The 20,032-nt window shown below is 39.9% G+C and overlaps 1 protein-coding gene across 8 annotated transcripts in view; it reads right to left on the bottom strand.

Annotated features, from left to right (window-relative positions):
- atg13 (ATG13 autophagy related 13 homolog (S. cerevisiae)) overlaps positions 1 to 20,032 on the bottom strand; it is a 72,459-nt gene that overhangs the window by 6,294 nt on the left and 46,133 nt on the right. For 6 of the 8 annotated variants that reach the window (XM_078415112.1, XM_078415115.1, XM_078415111.1 and 3 more), the window contains 5 exons: positions 16,194 to 16,310; positions 8,881 to 9,020; positions 7,032 to 7,149; positions 3,864 to 3,941; positions 1,622 to 1,735 (listed from right to left, as the gene is read on the bottom strand). In XM_078415112.1, the coding sequence (XP_078271238.1) occupies positions 1,622 to 1,735; positions 3,864 to 3,941; positions 7,032 to 7,149; positions 8,881 to 9,020; positions 16,194 to 16,310 (567 nt within the window). The remainder of the gene's footprint in view (positions 1 to 1,621; positions 1,736 to 3,863; positions 3,942 to 7,031; positions 7,150 to 8,880; positions 9,021 to 16,193; positions 16,311 to 20,032) is intronic. The other 2 variants (XM_078415117.1, XM_078415118.1) reach the window with 1 other exon arrangement.

Genomic DNA, 20,032 nt, shown 5'->3' with positions numbered 1-20,032 from the left:
TCTTTTAGTGCATTTCAAAGTAAAAACAGACATTACAAAATAATGTGAATATGTCACTGTACACTAATAACATTTTGAAGTAAATTCGCACATTAATTGATAATCAGCCCAAAAAGGTGGCAATTGGGTTTTCTGCTGTGTTTTATATTTTAACCCTGTCTTACACTTAAATTTAATATTTATTCATTACAGTTCCACCACAGATTTTCTGGCACTTTTGGTTCCAGAGCTTTGCTGGTTTATCGAGCCGGCCAAGGAAGCCGGCTCTGGGGATAGATGTGCTGGCTCCAGCTGGGCTGGAGTTCCAGAGCCCCGGCCGTAGGTTGCAAATTCAACCCACCGATCGGCCGTGGAAATCCCGATGAGGTCGAGATTGGCTGCCTTGCCCAGCCTAGGTGCGACATTTCCGGGAAGACTTCCAGGGCGCGCGGGGGGGGGGGGGGGGGGGGGGTTTATCATGGAACCCCTAGCGACCTCTAGTGTTCATTACAAGTCTGTACATTGTTTCTTTTTTTTTCCTTTTTTTTTTTTGGTCAGATTTCTCCGTTTATTTGGCAAAGTGAAAAACGCGGAAACCATGCAAAAAGCGCGGAAAATGGATTTTAAAAACGCAGACATCCGCGGAAACGTGGAAAATTCACATGCCTGAACATAGCTTGAAGCAGGAAAAATACACAGTGAAACCAATTTTATTTTTAATATCATAAAAGAGAAAGGAAGCCAGTTATTTTCTCTTTGTTTCAGTTTGCCTTAACATTGGATTCTTTACACCCAGGATAGTTTTTACTATGAAGATAGACACAAAATACCGGTGTAACTCAGCAGGACAGGCAGCATCTCTGGATAGAAGAAATGGCGTTCTTACTATAATGGGGATGCTGCCCCAAGCATTATTAATTAACCATCCCTTGATTATGGTATATTTCATTATTTTGAAACTATTTGTTCATGAACTGGGGGCTTTGCAGACATTTATTGTCCATCCCTAATTGCCCCCAAATTGAGTGGTTGCTGAGACATTTCAGGGGACGTTAGTAGGTTTGGAGTCACATAATGGACCCGAGTGGGTGAGGCTATCGAATGCTTTTCTCTAAAGGAGATTGGTAAAATGGATACATTTTTATGACAAGTTGACAGATTGATGGTTACTAATCTAGATATTAGGTTTTTCCATTAAATTCTAGGTTTATTTAAATAGGTAAATTGAAAACCTCTAGCAACCTGTGTGATTGGAATATGGATCTCAGGATTGATGTTTTGTTGACAACTTTTGTAAAAAAAAAACGTTTTGACTGTTTTTGCTAATTTTTCAGCATGAATTTGTTCTTTGAGCCCATTCTTCCTTCAAGCTTTTTATAATATGAACAATGCTTTAAGTTCTAAACTGCGGAGGCCAAGTAAAGTTGCTTTTGGAAAGCAATAATTATGCAAACCTTCCCCTCGAAGATTCACTCGAACTAGAGTTTAAAAAGATGAGATCGATCGAGTCTAAGAAAAAACATTTTCATTGCATTGTACATCTTGTACTTTCTTATGCACATCATATTTTCCCATTCTATGACTGATGTTACTTGTATGATTGATTATACAAAAAGCTAAAATGCCAGAAAAAATGACTTACAAGTTCCACCATAACAAATTCATCCTGTGTGAGGCCACTGCTACCACTGGATTGGTCTGAGTGAAGACTTGCATGCAGGGGTGATTCTTGGGTTGGGGAATCAGGGGGATTTACCTGTGTTAATAAAGCAAAAAGATGCCATCCGTTCAGATGTAATAGCTCGCTAAACTGCAGCAATTAGATAAACGGAATCCACAAACACAAATAAAGTGGCAGGCAGCCAATGTCAGATGACACGTTAAGATACTGCATTAATGAGTGACAAAACATTGCGTACGGTCATAATTTGGCACCCATTCGTGAATCCTAGTTTGTCAGCTCAAGTCAAGTCAAGTCTTAGTCAAATCTACTTTATTTGTCTCATACACATACAAGATGTGCAGTGAAATGAAAGTGGCAACGCCTGCGGATTGTGCTAAACTACAAAACAGAATAGATTTTTTTTTTTAAAAGACACAATACAAAAAAATAAATTAATACAGTAAATTAGTCCCTGGTGATATAAGAGTTAACAGTCCTGATGGCCTGTGGGAAGAAACTCCGTCTCATCCTCTCTGTTTTCACAGCGTGACAGCGGAGGCGTTTGCCTGACTGTAGCAGCTGGAACACTCCGTTGCTGGGATGGTAGGGGTCCCCCATAATGTTGCTGGCTCTGGATCTGCACCTCATGATGTATAGGTCCTGCAGGGGGGCGAGTGTAGTTCCCATGGTGCGTTCAGCTGAACACACTACTCTCCGCAGAGCCTTCCTGTCCTGGGCAGAGCTGTTCCCAAACCAGATTGAGATGTTGCCGGACAAGATACTTTCTACAGCCCCAGAATAGAAGCACTGAAGGATCCTGAGAGACTGAATTTCCTCAGCTGTCTGAGGTGGTAAAGGCGCCGCCTTGCCTTACTCACCAGTGCGTCAATGTGTGTTGTCCATGTCAGATCCTCAGTGATGTAGACTCCCAAGTATTTAAAGCTGCTCACCCTATCCACAGTAATCCCATTTATCTCCAGTGGCGTGTACGTCCTCGGATGTTGAGCCCTTCTAAAGTCCACAATCAGCTCCTTAGTTTTTGTGACATTCAAGAGGAGGCTGCTGTCCTGACACCAGAGTGCCAGATCAGCCACCTACTCCCGGTAGGCCTTCTCATCGTTATCGGAGATCAGGCCCACCACCACAGTGTTATCAGCAAACTTGATGATGGAGTTGGAGCTGTACCTGGCTACACAGTCATGGGAGTACAGTAGGGGGCTAAGGACGCAACCCTGGGGGGATCCTGTGTTCTGGGTGGAGGGGTTAGATGTATGTCTCCCCATCTTGACCACTTGGGGCCTGGCTGTGAGAAAGTCCAGGACCCAGGCACGCAGGGGAGTGTTAAGCCCCAGTTTCGGCAGCTTCTCAGCAAGTCTGGTGGGGACTATTGCATTGAAGGCTGAACTAAAATCAATGAACAGCATCCTCACATAGCCCCCCTTCTGGCTGTCCAGATGAGAGAGAGAGCGGTGTGCAGAACCTGGGAGACCGCATCATCCGTGGATCTGTTCGGACGGTATGCGAACTGCAGCGGGTCCATATTTCGAGGGAGGAAGGCACAGATGTTGTTCTTGATCAGCCTCTCGAAGCATTTCATGACCACCGAGGTGAGGGCCACCGGTCGGTAGTCACTCAAACAAGCTGGAGAGGCATTCTTTGGCTCCTGGTACTTCCCAGGTGGAAGAAGGACACAGCAGAAGTACAGGAATATAAAATGTTCTTGCACATTCCCAAACTCACCATTAGACTACACCATTTACAAAGCTTCTTGCTGCAGATTGCCTGCATATCCCTACTGAGGAGAATCAGCCTGCTGAAATATTTTTTATTCGTTTAATTGGAAGCTTGGAATGGTCGATAATAACACATGCTGGTAAGACAGGGTTCCGATATCTTATATTTCAGAACATAAAAAAGATTTTGGGAAAAGAGGTAGAAAGGATCAACTGTAAGCTAAATATGGGAAGATTATTCAGCTCTCACGTTTAATAGAGATAAAGAACATTTGATCCAGGAGTGATCTGAGAAATGTATACAAATGCAAAAAAGTGGAACTGAGGCATTTGTTCACTGGTTTGGCCAGGTAAGAATATTGTTAACTGCTCTCACCCATCAGGTGGTGTTTTATATCAAAGAGCGTACATCAAAAGACGTTCTAAAGCAGCCTTAAATCCGTTCTAGTTTCTGAAGATTACTCCAGGATGTTTGCTGTGAGACTCACCATGACATCAGTTTCCTCAGATTCAACAGTTTTTGGTGCAAATACAGCAAACGGCAGATCCATGTTGAAAGCAGTGCCCTGTGTAAAACATAAAGTTAGATAGATACAAAATGCTGGAGTAACTCAGGCAGCATCTCTGGAGAGAAGGAATGGGTGATGTTTCGGGTCGATACCCTTCTTCAGTTTGTTGTGTGAACAGATCTGGGCAGAGCAGGAATTTTAAAAAACATTTTTTTTTAAAAAAGTAATCTGTAATCATTCATTTTATCACTTTTAAATGCCAACCAGGCTGTAAGACATTGAGATACATAACCGAGATCTTAACAAACACGGGGAAATGGTTAAACATATATTTAATGCTTAAAATTCAATTTCCATCACTACTTTCTCAGTTCAAACAGAACTGCAACCAGTTAGTTTGAATTGAGAAGCAATTTTAAGATTGTGACAAAACCAAAATCTACCATTAAATTAAATCTGCTATTGGAGCAGTTGAAATCTGGGCTATGGTTTTAAAGCGGACGTGTTAAAGCAAAAAGAATAACATATTTTTTGCTTTAACAGTCATTGAAGGATTCCTTGTATTACAATGGATGCTCAAGAATCAGCAGAAGGTCTCATCTGCCACTGCCCATTTGGGCGGCATGGTGGCGCAGCGGTAGAGTTGCTGACTTACAGAGTCGGAGACTCGGGTACGATCCTGACTACGCGTGCTGTCTGTACAGAGTTTGTACGTTCTCCTCGTGACTGTGTGCGTTTTCCCCGAGATCTTTGGTTTCATCCCACACTCCAAAGACGTACAGGTATGTAGGTTAATTGGCTTGGTAAATTGTAAATTGTCCCTAGTGTGTGTAGGATAGTGTTAGTGTGCGGGGATTGCTGGTTGGCATGGACTCGGTGTGCCGAAGGGCCTGTTTCCACCCTGTATCTCTAAACTAAACTAAGATATCACTGCAAAGTCGGCTCTACATCACTAATGAAAGGCTATTTGCCGAGGTTAAAATCGAAGTAGCCCATCCAAACTGGCAAAAAGGATCTTGAAATAAAAAGGATCTTGAAATAGATCAAGCTGTATGTCTTATATACATGTACTGAAATGCCCATGATGTCTTAATAGTGGAACTGTGAAATCATGGGTGCCTTAATTTAACATGTTGTTGTAAGATTCCAATAGGAATTATTAGGGACAATATTAACACGACAACCTGGATGGATTAGTGTTAATTTTGTCCCTCGGGGAAAAGATAATAGAAAAGTGGCTTCTGGAAAAGAAAACCATTTGAATTTTATTTTTGTGGAAAATTACTAAATGAAGGTTAGAGTCCTTTCAATATTATGAATCTTGATTTTCAAAAGATTAATAAGGCAATATAAAAATTGAACCAAAATAAGGTTGAGTACTGTAAAATTAGTGAGCTTCATTTGGATTGGCTAAAATTACCCATTTTCATCCACAAAAGGTAGCTATTAAGAGGCATATTTTCAGTCTATGGAACACCTACTAAAGTTGCCAGAATAAAATGTGGGAAATTTCTTCACACAGAGCAGGGTGAGTGTATGGAATGTGTAGGAAAGACCTGTAGATGCTGGTTTAAATCAAAGATACACAAAATGCTGGTGTAACTCAGTGGGACGGGCAGTATCTCTGGAGACCCTTCTTCAGTCTGAAGAAGGGTCTCAACCCGAAACGTCACCCATTCCTTCTCTCCAGAGATGCTGCCTGTCCCGCTGAGTTGCTCAAGCATTTTGTGTCTATCTTGGGTGTATGGAACAAGCTGCCAGAGAAAGTAGTTGAGGCAGGTAGAATAACAACATTTTAATACATTTGGACAGGCACAGAGATAGGAAAGGTTTTGATGGATGTGGGCCAAACGCAGGTAAGTGGGACAAGCTTAGATCTTGGTCAGCATGTACAAGTTTAGCCAAATGGCCTGTTTCCAAGCTGTATAATTCTATGATTCTATAAATGGGACTACCTTGGATGGGGTATTTCGTTGGGTTGAAGGGCCGGTTTCCATGCTGTGCGACTGTGTGTACACCAATGATGCCCCCTCCCATTCGACCACACTCCCCTCAATTACATCATTGTTTCATTGTATCTGATCTGATGTGCTGCTTGTGAGTCACCCAGTAATGGAGCAGGGATTTCCAGCATCTGATCTGAATATTGGCCAATGTCTTCAGACTTTAGCACAAACTATTTCTCCAGACCACTGATCAATCCCTCTTCATGGCCACCGAGACAGACAGAATTTTACCCTGAGATGAGCTGAACGTACAGCCACTCCATCACCAAAACCACCTACAAATCCACACGACTAATTTGCAGTCCCATCCATACTTATGAAGCCCTCAATCCATCCTGTTGTTACTTCTAAACTTGATTTCTTCAGTGCTGTCCCAGACAATTTTGCATTTTCTAAGAAACTTCTGAACATAAAATACTTATTCATTATCACATCATTATCATTCATTCGTCGTACATGTTCACTGATCTTTGTAGACTTCCAGTTGAGCAATGCCTTGATTTCAAAATTCACATCCTTGCGCAATCAAATTCCCACCCTAACCTCATCATCTGTTCCTGTAGAAATTACTTCAGTTCGATAACCGCTTGAAATCTCAATGTTTCTGTTTTTCTGACTCATTGCGTATTCGGAATTCTAATCACTTGACTATTTGGCTGCTGCGTTTGCATCATTTCCTGAATCTCTACAGCACACACTGATCCTTTAAAACATTCCTTTAAAACCTATCATATTACCAAATCTCTTTAAGGGTCAGTATCATATTTTATTTGGCAATGTTCCCGAGGAGGATGTTGGGACACTTTTTCCATGTTAAAATTCATAAATAATTCTTTTTTTTCCCCCCCAACAAAATAGTTTGGGTGAGGGATATGGTAGGAACGATACATAACAGTATGATAATCGATGCTCTATGGACCTGTTAACTTTCTGCAATATTAATATCTGTATGCTAACATATATATCAATGTGCATTTCAGTAAAGAAAGCGTATGATCAGCTGAAAATGATCAAAACAGCACCATAAATGTTGAACTTCTAATATGAAATGAAGTTATGGCAAATTCTTGGAGGTAACATGTTGACAATGTAATGGCAAAAGTAAAGTATTCTTCAATCCAAGCCATGTTTAGAATCATACCTGCCCGGCTGGTTTGTTAACAAATGCTCCCACTTTCCTGGTGAAGGTAGTTTCCAGTGCGTCTTGTGGCGATCCACTCTTCCCTTCACTGCTCTTTGATAACATTTCTGCTTCGCCACTTTAAAATGAATAAAGGATAAGACTGATCAGACAAACCTACCAAAGAATTAATTGATGGGTTTATTATATTTCATTGTTCTCATCCAGATGAAGAATTTTAGTTTGAGGAAACCAACATTTATGTCTAAAACCAGATTAGTTGTTGAACAGGTTGGATTTTGTATAAATCTGCTCCATCATTCAATACCATCATTCAATAGCACTTTCCATCGCCCGGTGGGGGCTTCAAAAAGTTGGGAGCCTCGATCACCTCGTGGCACCACGGGAGAAGAATGAGGAGATAAGACTTTTCTTTGTCTTCCATCACAGTGAGGGTGTGCCTAGAGCAATCACTGTGATGGCTGTTTGTGTAAAAATTGTATCTGTGTGTCTTGTGCTTTTTGTTGTCTACTGCCGGACCCTGACGTGAGAGGACGCTGGCGCTGTTTATTCGCCGCTTCTCCGTTAGGATAGTTTGTCTGTTTGTTTTTAATGTTATGATTGTTTTTGTAAAGCGCTTTGAGCTTCTGGAAAGGCGCTATATAAAATAAATGCTTATTATTATTATTATTATTTAGTTCTGAACTTTCTGGCAGTGTTTCTGCTGACTAAGCTGCATTGTTGGAAGCCCCATGAACACCATAGGTAGAGTTCCAATTTCTTGCAATCCCAGCATGTCTGCGGGGAATCTGCCCACTGAACCAGAGTCAGATTAGACCTGGCGCAGTAACAATGGAGAAGAACAGGTGCAAGATAGATAAAGCTGCACTCATACTGCACAGAAACAAAAGACCACTGGACCACTGAATCTGTTCTGACGATAAAGTACTCGTTTACACAAATGCCACGTTAATCCCATGTTTATTCTCCTCACATTCCCATTAACTCCTCCTGGATTAACGTGGCATTTGTAGGTTAATTGGCCTCAGTAAAGTGGCCCTGGGTATGTAGGGAGAAAGTGGGATAACATGGAACTAGAGTGAACAGGTGATCGATGGTCGGCATGGACCCCACTGTTCCCAAACTGTATCTTTAAATTAATTCAAATTAGGCTGCATGCGTATATTTTCCTTTGAACCCTTCCTTATGGCATGGAAGAACACCACCATTTGCTCCAAGTTCAAGAACAGTCACAGTGGGGAAAAGGGGCTGCTCAGTGTCATTCAATTAGATATAATAATTTAAAAAAAGAATTCCAGGTCATCTAGCAAGTTGCAGAAAAGTATTTACAAACTTATTCTACATAAACGTAGATGATGGCCAGACAAGCTCATTGTCTCTAAATAACCTGTTTGGGTACATGTTCCAATAAGATTGATTACACTTGAATTAGTATAAATAGTTTAGTACTTAACTATCTTGTTGCTTCTTGCCACTGAACCAAAATATTTATTGTGAATTAATGCAGTATTAATTTCCACACAGTCCATTTATAAATGAATGATGTGAGATATGGAATAAATTTGTTACATCATGTTCGAAAGTCAAGTGAACAGTGCTAAGATGAGGTAGCAGTTATTCAGTTTCACAGTGGCTTGCTAATTTATTACTAAATTTCAGGCAGTAACTTATGAGACTGATCTGGGAACGGTTGCCAATCAAGGACTTTGTAGATGAATTGAAACGAGTAGGGAACCCAACCAAAATAAAACTGCCTTGAATTACATTTTACAAACCTTTTATAATCAATGATATAGAATTATACAATCATTACCATCATCAATTCTACTGTTAGTTCTGAAGGCTGTACCTGCTAGAAGGAGTTGCTGCCACCTGTTGATTCATATCTGCGGGATTACTGGTTGGCATCCTGTCACCATCGGCCTGGGTACCATGGGCAGGGTGTTGAGGCTGAAAAGGGACACCACCTTCTTTACCAGGAATTACCATCTGTTATTTATGAATGGAAGAAAAGGGAAATATTCAAGACCAAATCACTTACTGTGGAAGCTTAAATTAAATTCAGATGCAATTTAACCAAGACACTTTGAGTGAAATACAATGCAACTGAGATAATGGAGAAAAACAAATTTGGCACTATTGAAATGTTTTGCTGCAGCTTTGCTTTTTGAGCACACTTAGTGCTATATACATCAGTACATTGCATTAAAAAAAACTTTAGCTCTTAATATTGTACTCCATTAATGTAAAATACAGTGGATTTTCAATGATACTGTTTGCCACAGGGTTTCAGGACGCCACAGGGAGTAATGTTTGGAAGAATAGGAACACTCTGGTTAATGCACAACCCTCACAGATTCACAGGGTCACTTCACGCTCAACATTTTTCTAAAATTTAGAAGAATGAGAGGTAATAACATTGAAACATAATACCCAGAGGGAGTTTGATAAGAGTAGATATTGTAAGAAAGATTCTTTCAGGTCTGGTTAGTGAATTTAGGTCTGGTTATGGAATCTAGAAGAGGTTAGAGCCTTGGGATAAAGGGTTGACTACTTGAGACTAAAATGAGAAGGAATTCCTTCTCCCAGGGAGCTGCAAATCTCTGGAGTTCTCCACCACCGTGGAGGCAATATTCCAAGGCTAAGGTAGATTGATACAGGCAGGAAAAGATGGAATTCAGATCAGTCATGATCTCGTTAAATTACAGAGCAAATTCATGGCCTACCCCTATTTGTTATGTTCTCACTCTTTTCCTCAGATGCACAAAATATTCTAGAGGAGGAAATAATATTCATGGGAAGCGGGACATATTGCACCTAAAGTCTGTATGTTTATACTCTCACAGCAGACCACGGAGATTACAATGTAGAAACTGGCAAGTCCCACCTGACATGTTAAATGAAACCCGCTCTGGAGGGTGGGAGGCTTACATTGGGCTCGTACAGTGCAACTGTGAATCTGATTTGGGGAGGAAGGAACTGCAGATGCTGGTTTACACCGAAGATAGGCACAAAATGCTGGAGTAACTCAGCAGGACAGGCAGCATCTCTGGAGAGAAGGAATGGGTGACATTTCGAGTTGGGACTCTTCTTCAGAGTCTGAAGAAGAGTTTTGACCCGATACGTCACCCATTCCTTTTCTCCAGAGATGCTGCCTATCCCGCTGAGTTATTCCAGCATTTTGTGTGAATCTGACTTAATTTGCACTGCTCGTCTTTTCTGGGTTTGGGTTTACTTGATAATAAAATGGAGTTAGAAGCTGCTAGATCCCCAGGATGAGTAGCTGTTTGGTCCTTCTTATGCGTCAGGAGAAGTGCTCCACCTAGGCTCTTCAAGAACTCTTCTGTCTCACTCAATCCCAGTCACCAGCATTCTTCCATTAAGTCACAGGCTCTTCATTACTACCAAACTAATCTTTCTCCTTATACCCACCAGTAGACTTCAGCCATCAATATATTCTCCCACCTGATGGGCCATTTTACTAGCTGCTGGTGGGTATAAAAACCACACAATACAATGGAGCTGCTGCTATCACCCGTGTCTTGCCGTGATTCTTAGTTGTTTAAACCTTCCCTGCATCTTCCAGGGACAACTAGTACTTTCACTTGAAACAAATACATCTATATTTTAAAACTCTCGTTTGTTTGTTTGTTCCTGAACTATAGCCAAAACGGTACACGATAGCGCAACTATTTTAGGCCCACCTTACTCACCGTCGTCCCTTTGGTGCTAATGGAAGAAGTTTCATTAAAATCGGTGTTATAGGAACTTGAAGCTCTTGACCATTTCTACTTCAGCACCAAAGATACTAATGAAGGGGTGTGTACATCACTTCATTTCCTTAAGTCAATAACTTGCTCCTTAGTCGTGCTGACAGAGGGAGAAGTTATTGTCTCGATGCAATCTTTTGCTTCCTGTACTCTGTTTTCCTTTGTTTTTATCATCCAGCTCACCACAGTGATGTCCAGAATTTGGCTGCACATACCGCACAGTCGTGAGTGTATAGGGAGTATTGCACCAGTATTGAGAATTATCATGAAGGATATTTCTTGCTTATCCTCACTGAATGTGTTCTATGGGTCAGGAAGTCAAGGATCTATTATAGTAAGGAGCTAAGAATGCATCCTTGGCAGGGCACCAGTGTTGAGAATTATCATGGAGGATTTCTTGCCCATCCTCACTGAATGTGTTCTATGGGTCAGGAAGTTGAGGATCCAGTTCCAGGGTGCTGAATCCTTGCTCCAGGAGTTTGGAGATGAGTTTGGTTGGGATTATGATGTTGAAGACAGAATTAGAGTCAATAACTTGGAGTCTGACATAGGTATCTTTGCTTTTCAGATGTTCCGTTCCCTGTTACAGCAATAGGTGAAATGCAATGAGTAAAGGCCATCTTAGGCTGGGGTAAATATGCACAATGACCAGTTTCTCAAAGCACCTCTTGGACAAAGCATCTTAATGAAGAATGGTTATTGTGCAGTACAGGATGAATGTGCACTTAATCTTTAAAAAGTTTATTTCCTTTATTTTTCTTCGCCGATTTTCTCCGTTATTTTCCTGAAGGTGCATTCTCAAAGTGAGATATTTTACAGTCTGGTACCTCATCTGGTATTCATTTGTGAGGATAGGTGAGTAAAGGGTGAATTTGGACTTTCTATTACATAGCCCATTTCGTAACTGATGAAGTGGCTGTCATGATAATGCACAAAACTCATTTCAACTGTTGAAAAATAGCATGATTTGTTGGCTGTGCAATACAAGGGAGATGCAAAATAGATTACAAACCACATCAAAGATAGCGAAGATTCAGTGACTCCTCGCTAGGTGCCATGACAGTGATGGCAAGGACCTGCAGGGGCATCAGATTAGTAATGAGAGGATGAAAATCAGAAAAATTAAGGTAGCATAATGGAGATTGCCGTGAAAGTAAGAAAAAGTATGTTTTCCTATGCCTATATTTAGTAGCTACAAGAAGGTGATCACCTGAGAATATTGGCATGTCTACCAACATCCTTTTGTGAGCAATACTCCAACCCACTTATTCCAAATAGCAAGTTATCTTTCAGGTGCACTTGATAAAGCATTTTCAACACAGCAGAATGTCATTTGCCCCAGTGTCCATTAGTCAAAAATACACTTCCTCACAGTTTACTGACACTTTAATCTCACCTTATGCAACATCCTGCCTTCCCTTAGGAGGGGTTTTACAAGTCTAATCAACACATGCCATTAATTTTATTCACGAGTCTTGGATTCTCTTGTAGAATCATAAATTTAAAAGAGAAATTTTGTGCAAGAATCAATGCCAACTATAAATTACAATTAAAACACAAAGCACATGTGCTATAATTCCTGGATAAGCGTTCAACTAAGAAAACCAAGCCCAAAACCAAATAGGTATCTAACTATATACACCAACTTACAATAAATGACTAATTTTGCAAAAAAAAAAGCTACCTACATATTAATTAGCTCATTTAAAAAGTTCTCCCAAGGCACTGTCAGTTCTATAAAATACACTATCCACTGACTAACTGACCATAACACTATATCAGGCCTCAAACTAGTAGTAACAACATCCTGGCTTCTCTTTGGAGCAGTTTTACAAGTCTATTCAACACATGCCATTACTTTTATTCACACGTCTTGGATTCCCTTGTAGAATCATAAATTTAAAAGAGAGATTTTCTGCAAGAATCAATGCCAACTATAAAAATGCTATTTATACGAGCATCATTTCCCAAGACTGAACTGAACTGAACATTAGCGCATTTACAAGTACATTGTTTATTTATTGAGGACTTTTGCCGTTGCCATTATTTCAGATTGAGAGCTCAAGATCTTGAGCAATTTCTGGATGAAAGACATCATTTATCCTCAAATCCCCTTTATTCTCTCTTATGATTATCTCAACATTTGCCCGCTGTTAATTGCTCGGCCAGATAAGATTCTTCTGATTCATCCTGTTGAGGTCTCTTTGAACTTCACCCAAGTGGATTAACTCTCCCCTTGGTCTCGTTGCCAACGAAAGCAACCCTGCCTGAACAATTATTCATGACAACGATATTCCTTCATAAGCAATATTTCCTCTGGATCCTCTTTCGTGCTGTCACTTCCCTCCTGAAATGCATGATCAGAACTGAATGCAGACGACTTGTTTGGTCAAGTACAGTCGCAGGAGGGAAAAAAAATCAAAACACTTGAGTGAGGTTGAGAGCAAGAGTTGGCCTTCCTGCATTCGAGGAAACAGCAGCACTGGAGATTATTGGAGTAAGAGAACACAGCCATCAGAGAAGGCAAATAGTGGAGTTTACAGATAGAATTCTATTTCATTCAGTCTTATTGCACCTATCATCACTTATGTTATCTTGATCAACAAAGTGCAAAAAATGTCATATTTAAACCTCTTATATAGTGGACAGATTCTACATGCTTCATGCCCCTGCCAAGAACAAAGAACTGTCATTCTAACAGCTACTGACATCAGAACTGTTCCGACATGTTAAAATAAAATCTATTCTTACCTGATTCAATATCTTAAGTTGTCTCAGATGCAAGTATTCAAATATGTCCAATAAACCAGGCGTCTGTTCTGTGTAATGGGTACGGGTTGGTTCTCCCTCCCCTGTGCAACTGTACTTAATGGTGAAATACTGGTTCCATCATTTTTCAATGCATAATGGAGCCGTACGAATAAAAATTACCACTCTCTTGGATTTTTCCTCTGCTTTAATGAATCATAGCAAGTTTGTGATTTTTTAAATTCTCAGATGCTGCCTGACCTCCTGAGTGTTTTCAGCATTTGGACCATTCTTAGTCACGTGTGTGACCAAAAATATGAAAAATTGTGGAATACATCTCTTCTAATTCTGAAAGCATTACAGGTATATTGTTTTGTACTGTACATATGACTTATATATGTCAAAGTTTTATCAAGTTAAATTTTTATATGTTATGCTGACAATGTTTGTTTAGGGTCAAACGTGACCTCACACGGAAGCATTTTTTTCATAACTCAGTTTTATATTATAAACTGTGAATTAAAAAAAGACTTGCATTATAGTTCTATAGGTAGGAAAATAGCAATGAATGAGATTAATCTCTTACAACAATTTTTAATGTATTACTTTATGTGATGACGTCTGGTCACGTTTGTGACATTGGTTCACTTTCCAAAGAATGGCCCATTTACTGTTTTCAGCATCTACAACTTTTGATTTTCAAATTTGTCCTAAAATACCAGTCCAAAAATCAGTCATGGCTGAAATTTGTGAGGGTTTCTTCCCTCTGTTAAAGACAGACTTTTGTATTTATCTGAATCTTTACATTCTTACTCTGTTTAAAGATATTAATGACTTAGATGAAGGGATTAAAAGTACCATTAGCAAATTTGCAGATGATACTAAGCTGAGGGGTGGTGTGAATTGTGAGGAAGATGCAATAAGGCTCCAGGGTAACTTGGACAGGTTGTGTGAGTGGGCGGATACATGGCAGATGCAGTTTAATGTAGATAAGTGTGAGGTTATTCACTTTGGAAGTAAGAATAGAAAGGCAGATTATTATCTGAATGGTGTCAAGTTAGGAAGAGGGGATGTTCAACGAGATCTGGGTGTCCTAGTGCATCAGTCACTGAAAGGAAGCATGCAGGTACAGCAGGCAGTGAAGAAAGCCAATGGAATGTTGGCCTTCATAACAAGAGGAGTTGAGTATAGGAGCAAAGAGGTCCTTCTACAGTTGTACTGGGCCCTGGTGAGACCGCACTGTGTGCAGTTTTGGTCTCCAAATTTGAGGAAGGATATTCTTGCTATTGAGGGCGTGCAGCGTAGGTTCACTAGGTTAATTCCCGGAATGGCGGGACTGTCGTATGTTGAAAGGCTGGAGCAATTAGGCTTGTATACACTGGAATTTAGAAGGATGAGGGGGGATCTTATTGAAACATATAAGATAGTTAGGGGATTGGACACATTAGAGGCAGGAAACATGTTCCCAATGTTGGGGGAGTCCAGAACAAGGGGCCACAGTTTAAGAATAAGGGGTAGGCCATTTAGAACGGAGATGAGGAAGAACTTTTTCAGTCACAGAGTGGTGAAGGTGTGGAATTCTCTGCCTCAGAAGGCAGTGGAGGCCAGTTCGTTGGATGCTTTCAAGAGAGAGCTGGATAGAGCTCTTAAGGATAGCGGAGTTAGGGGGTATGGGGAGAAGGCAGGAACGGGGTACGGGGTGCTCAGCCATGATCGCATTGAATGGCGGTGCTGGCTCGAAGGGCTGAATGGCCTACTCTATTGTCTATTGTCTAATCACATGCAAAGTAATACATCTTAAGTACTGTAATTTCAATTTGCAACTAGTAGCCCTCAATTTCTAACAGCCAAGCAAGCAAGATGATAAAATTGTAAAGCATAACAAGGGCATGTAGATCATCAATCTCATGCCAACTGTGAAAGAGCTACTTAGCTTCAATGCCCCTGCACCTTCATACGGGCAGTAAACTTTATTTTTTCAAATGCATATTCATTTCCATTCCATCATTCTTCAAGAAGCACATTCTAGATGATTAGTGTGTAGTTTTATCCCACCCCCAACCAACCAGAGATTTTTCTACATAGGTTTCAGTCAATGATGTTTATTTTGAGAAGTCCTACAAAGAGCAACCTAAAGCCAACCTATTGGAGTTTGAGCAGGAAAAGATTCTGATGTCTTCACAGGATGCACTTGGAGATAATGTTTCCTCCTATGGGAGAATCTAGAACTATGGGTTACTAATTAAAAATAAGGGGTTGCCCCATTTTATTCTCAATCATAAACTGTTGGAAGCCTCTTCTTCAAAGGGCGGTAGAAGCAGAATCTTTGAATATTTTTAAGGCAAATCTAGAAAGATTGTTGGTAAACAAGGGGATGAAAGGCCACAACAGGCAAACTCAAATTAATTGAAATTACAATCATATCAGTTGTAATCTTAATGAATAGCAGAACAGACTTGAGTGGCCCACTGTTGTTCCTAACTCATATGTTCGGCTTTTATTTATTACTTTCTAATTGAATTAAGCAAAGGAAGATTGCCAGCGTTATATTCAATACTGATGTTGTTTTATTGAAATTACGGTTCTTTTTATCTGACACCATTGGTTAAAATTAAGTCTTTGAATCAAGAAATGTTGAGTTTACCTGATGAGGATGAGCAGCAGTTACACCAGCAGTTAAGGCTGCTGGGGAATAGGCTAAGTCAGCTGAACCACCACCAAGTGTAGCAAAGGGCTGATAGGAACGACGGGAACTGTAGAGCTGGGAGAAGGAAGAAAGGCACAGAAAACAGAGACAGAATCTAAATTGTAATTAGAGTAAGTACACAAGGAAGAAGGAAACAAAGGATTGACATCACAGCAAAACTACAATGCAAAGTTTGCAAAGCACACGGATTCTGAATTTTGATATTTTAGTTTCATTACTATTCCAATCTGAAAATTATTTGTCATGGTTATACACAGATTCTTAGTGTAGCAATTAGACTTCATTCTTCCCTATCACTCTCCCACCAGCTGTTGAACAAGACTTCATTCCTCTTCAGCTAGAAACAGTTGACTTTATGAACTAAGCAATATCATAACAGATGGAGGCACCAGAAAACCTTATACGCAGAAAAATGGAGATGCAATTTGCACTTCTTTCAAGGAAATCCTGTGACATATGCTACCTGGTACATAAACAGATTCTCCAAAGCAATGGTGTCACCTTATCAGTGTGATGAACTTATAGAAAACAGTTGAGAGCAACATTTGAGTGCCCGTTACACTTAAGTTTGACTGGTGATCTGCACCTGGTGCACGAATCAGTCTTTTAGATAGAGACCATGGTTGCTTGATGATCCATCCAGATTTCTACCAAATAGTCCTCTATCAAAAATAAACAAGAAATCTATTTATTGTTCTGAAGAAATTAGGATTTTTTTTGATTGTCCAAAAGATTCAATTCCTCTCCCAGTCATACAGTGCCCTCCATAGTGTTTGGGACAAAGACCCATCATTTATTTATTTGCCTCTATACTGCACAATTTGAGATTTGTAATAGAAAAAACATCACATGTAGTTAAAGTGCACATTGTCAGATTTTAATATAGGGTATTTTTATACATTTATCAGCTTTTGGAAATTCATTTCATATTAACCACATTTCCCTCATCAACATTCTCAATTACTCTTCAAAGATCTATTTATTTGGCTGCACACTAGTTATCTATAATAGATCAATGCTAGATTTCTCTAATCAATCCATATTTATCCAATGACCACTAATTTGGGCCTTGATCATTATTTCTTGAACTTTGACTGGCAAAGTAAAACTTACTGATCTCTAATTAGTAAGTTTGGCTCTACTTCTTTTATTGAACAACATTTTTCCACTGCTTGCACACCAACGTAACCTGAAGGTTTGGAAGATTAAGGCTCAGTCTTTTTCACTTTCCTCCCATACATCCCTCAGCTAACTATAATGCGTCCATCGGGACCAGATGATTTACCCATTGAGTACAGCTAGCTTTTCTAATTCCGCTATCAATTTTTACCCCGCCCAGAATCTCCACTACATCCTCCTTTGCTGAGAGTCCAGTCTTCACCATGGGAGAATAAATTGCGGATGAAAGCACTAATTGCCTCAGCCATTCCTTAAAGTGATGAGGTTACTTTAGACTTCAGAGATACAGCGTGGCCCACCAAGTCTGCACCGACCAGTGATCATGCCATCCATTAGTACTATCCTAAACACTAGGGACAATTTACAATTCACAGAAGCCAATTAACCTACAAACCTATAAGTCTTTGGAGTGTGTGAGGAAACCAGAGCACCCGGAGAAAACCCAAGCAGTCACAGGGAGAATGTACAAACTCCACAAAGACAGCACCTGCAGTCAAGTTTGAACCTGGGTCTCTGGAGTTGTAAGACAGCAACTCTCCCGCTGCGCCACAGAGTTACCTCATATGTTTTTGTTCATGTGTGTCCATGGGTGTTGGTGTATCAGTTTTTGTGCACACTAGAGAGAGATACAGTCCTATGGCCTAGCGAGATCATGGCGAGCAGCGATTACCCATACACTAGTTACATGCTCACACTTTTTCCCCCTACGTAACTATATATACTTTCTTACCCTTACCCTTCGTAAGACGGCAACTCTACTGCTGAGCCACTGTGTCGCCCCGTTTCTGATCAGCCCGATCTCTTCTCTTCCAACTCTTTGACACTAACCAGCAGCAAATCTGTTTGACTGATACATCAAACATCCTAAATAAGTATCTCCTCCACTACCCAGCATGCAGTGGCCATAGCACATGCTATCTGCAAAGTGCGTTGCAGTTACTCACCCAGACTGCTCCAACAGCACCTCCCAAACCGACAATCTCTACCACCAGGTGCATAGAAACACCATTACCTGCACTTCCCTTCCAAATTACACATCATCCTGATTTAGCAGTATTTCACTGTTGCTTCACCGCCACATTGCATAAATCCTGGAATTTCCTCCCCTGTAGGATTATCTTTACCAGCAGGGCTGCTGTGGTTCAAGAAAGCAACCGACCATCATCTTTGCAAGGGTAATTAGGGCAGGCAATAAATCTGTTCTTTACATGGTCCCAAAATACGAGATCACAATCATATCCCATTAATCATCTCTAGGTTTTCCTCCAGGCTACTCAGCATTCCAATATGAATGCATATTGCACGTGTCTTTTTTCACAAGGCAAACAAATGTTAACACAGCCCTCTGAAGTTGAAAATAATTTTCCTGGTGAACCAACTGCCTCATACTGCTAAAGATAATGCAAACACCTTTCAACTGTTGCTATATATCATCATACGTCCTAAGCTTGGTCATTCTGCCTCAAAATATAACGATCTTAGTTATTTCCATTTGAAGCTTTTAATTTGAACTAGTTACTCGTGAGTTTAAAAAATAATCAAATATATTTCTATTTCAAGCTGAAGTGACAATGTTCAGGATGCAGCTTGTGTGATGGCAATTAATATTTATTTGAGTGCCATGAATAAAACACTTCCATCACCATATATATATATATTTAGTACCTGCAGGCAATATCATTTTATACAGTGGGAAATTGAATCAGAGTTAAAGGGTATATACAACATGGAAACAGGCAATTTGGCCCAACTTATCATATCATATATCATATCATATATATACAGCCGGAAACAGGCCTTTTCGGCCCACCAAGTCCGTGCCGCCCAGCGATCCCCGTACATTAACACTATCCTACACCCACTAGGGACAAATTTGTCCCTCTAAATCGTTCCTATCCAAATATCTGTCTAAATGTCTATTGAAAATTATAATTTTAAATCATAAATCATAGTCTAGAAGAAATACTACCATTTAAAATAACCATTTATTCCATTAATAGAAACTAAATGTGTCAAAAAACTGTATATGAGTTGGCTCAAGCAAATAGATTAAAAAAATAATTACTATTCCATTATCTATCAGCATCAGCATCTATCAGCACGGCATTACTTTTCAAAAGCATCTTTTGATATGTTTTTGCAACGTTCATGGTATTTTTTCAATTCAAAATTAACAGGCATATTCAGATTAAAGTCTGTAAGGAATAATGTTCTAGAACAGTTAACCAGGCTTTAAGTAGGCCTTTGTGCAATATAATCATATATCAACTCATGCACATGAAGAGGAACAATTGTTATCTTATGCATAATTATGGAATTATTTTCCTCACGGATTTGGTAAATTTTAAAGGACAAAGATTACAATCAATCAGTGATAAGTGTCACAGGGCAATTTTCTTTTTAATAAGACCTGTTCATATTGCAACTGTGTGCTAGGATAAAAGGCTCTATGAGTGATAAAGATCGACTGACTATGCGTGCCTCAGAAACATGTTTGCCTTAACGTCAAAACCTAAATAAGTTTAAAAGTTCATGTTACAAGATTATTTTTTCTCCCTAGTAAAACTTCACTCATCTTAATATAATTATGCATTTAC

This window comes from Rhinoraja longicauda, chromosome 18 (assembly GCF_053455715.1).
Source record: "Rhinoraja longicauda isolate Sanriku21f chromosome 18, sRhiLon1.1, whole genome shotgun sequence".
In the NCBI taxonomy this organism is placed as follows: domain Eukaryota; kingdom Metazoa; phylum Chordata; class Chondrichthyes; order Rajiformes; family Arhynchobatidae; genus Rhinoraja; species Rhinoraja longicauda.
The sequence above is the reverse complement of the archived record's forward strand: the minus strand, read 5'-3'. Positions and strand labels throughout refer to the sequence as shown.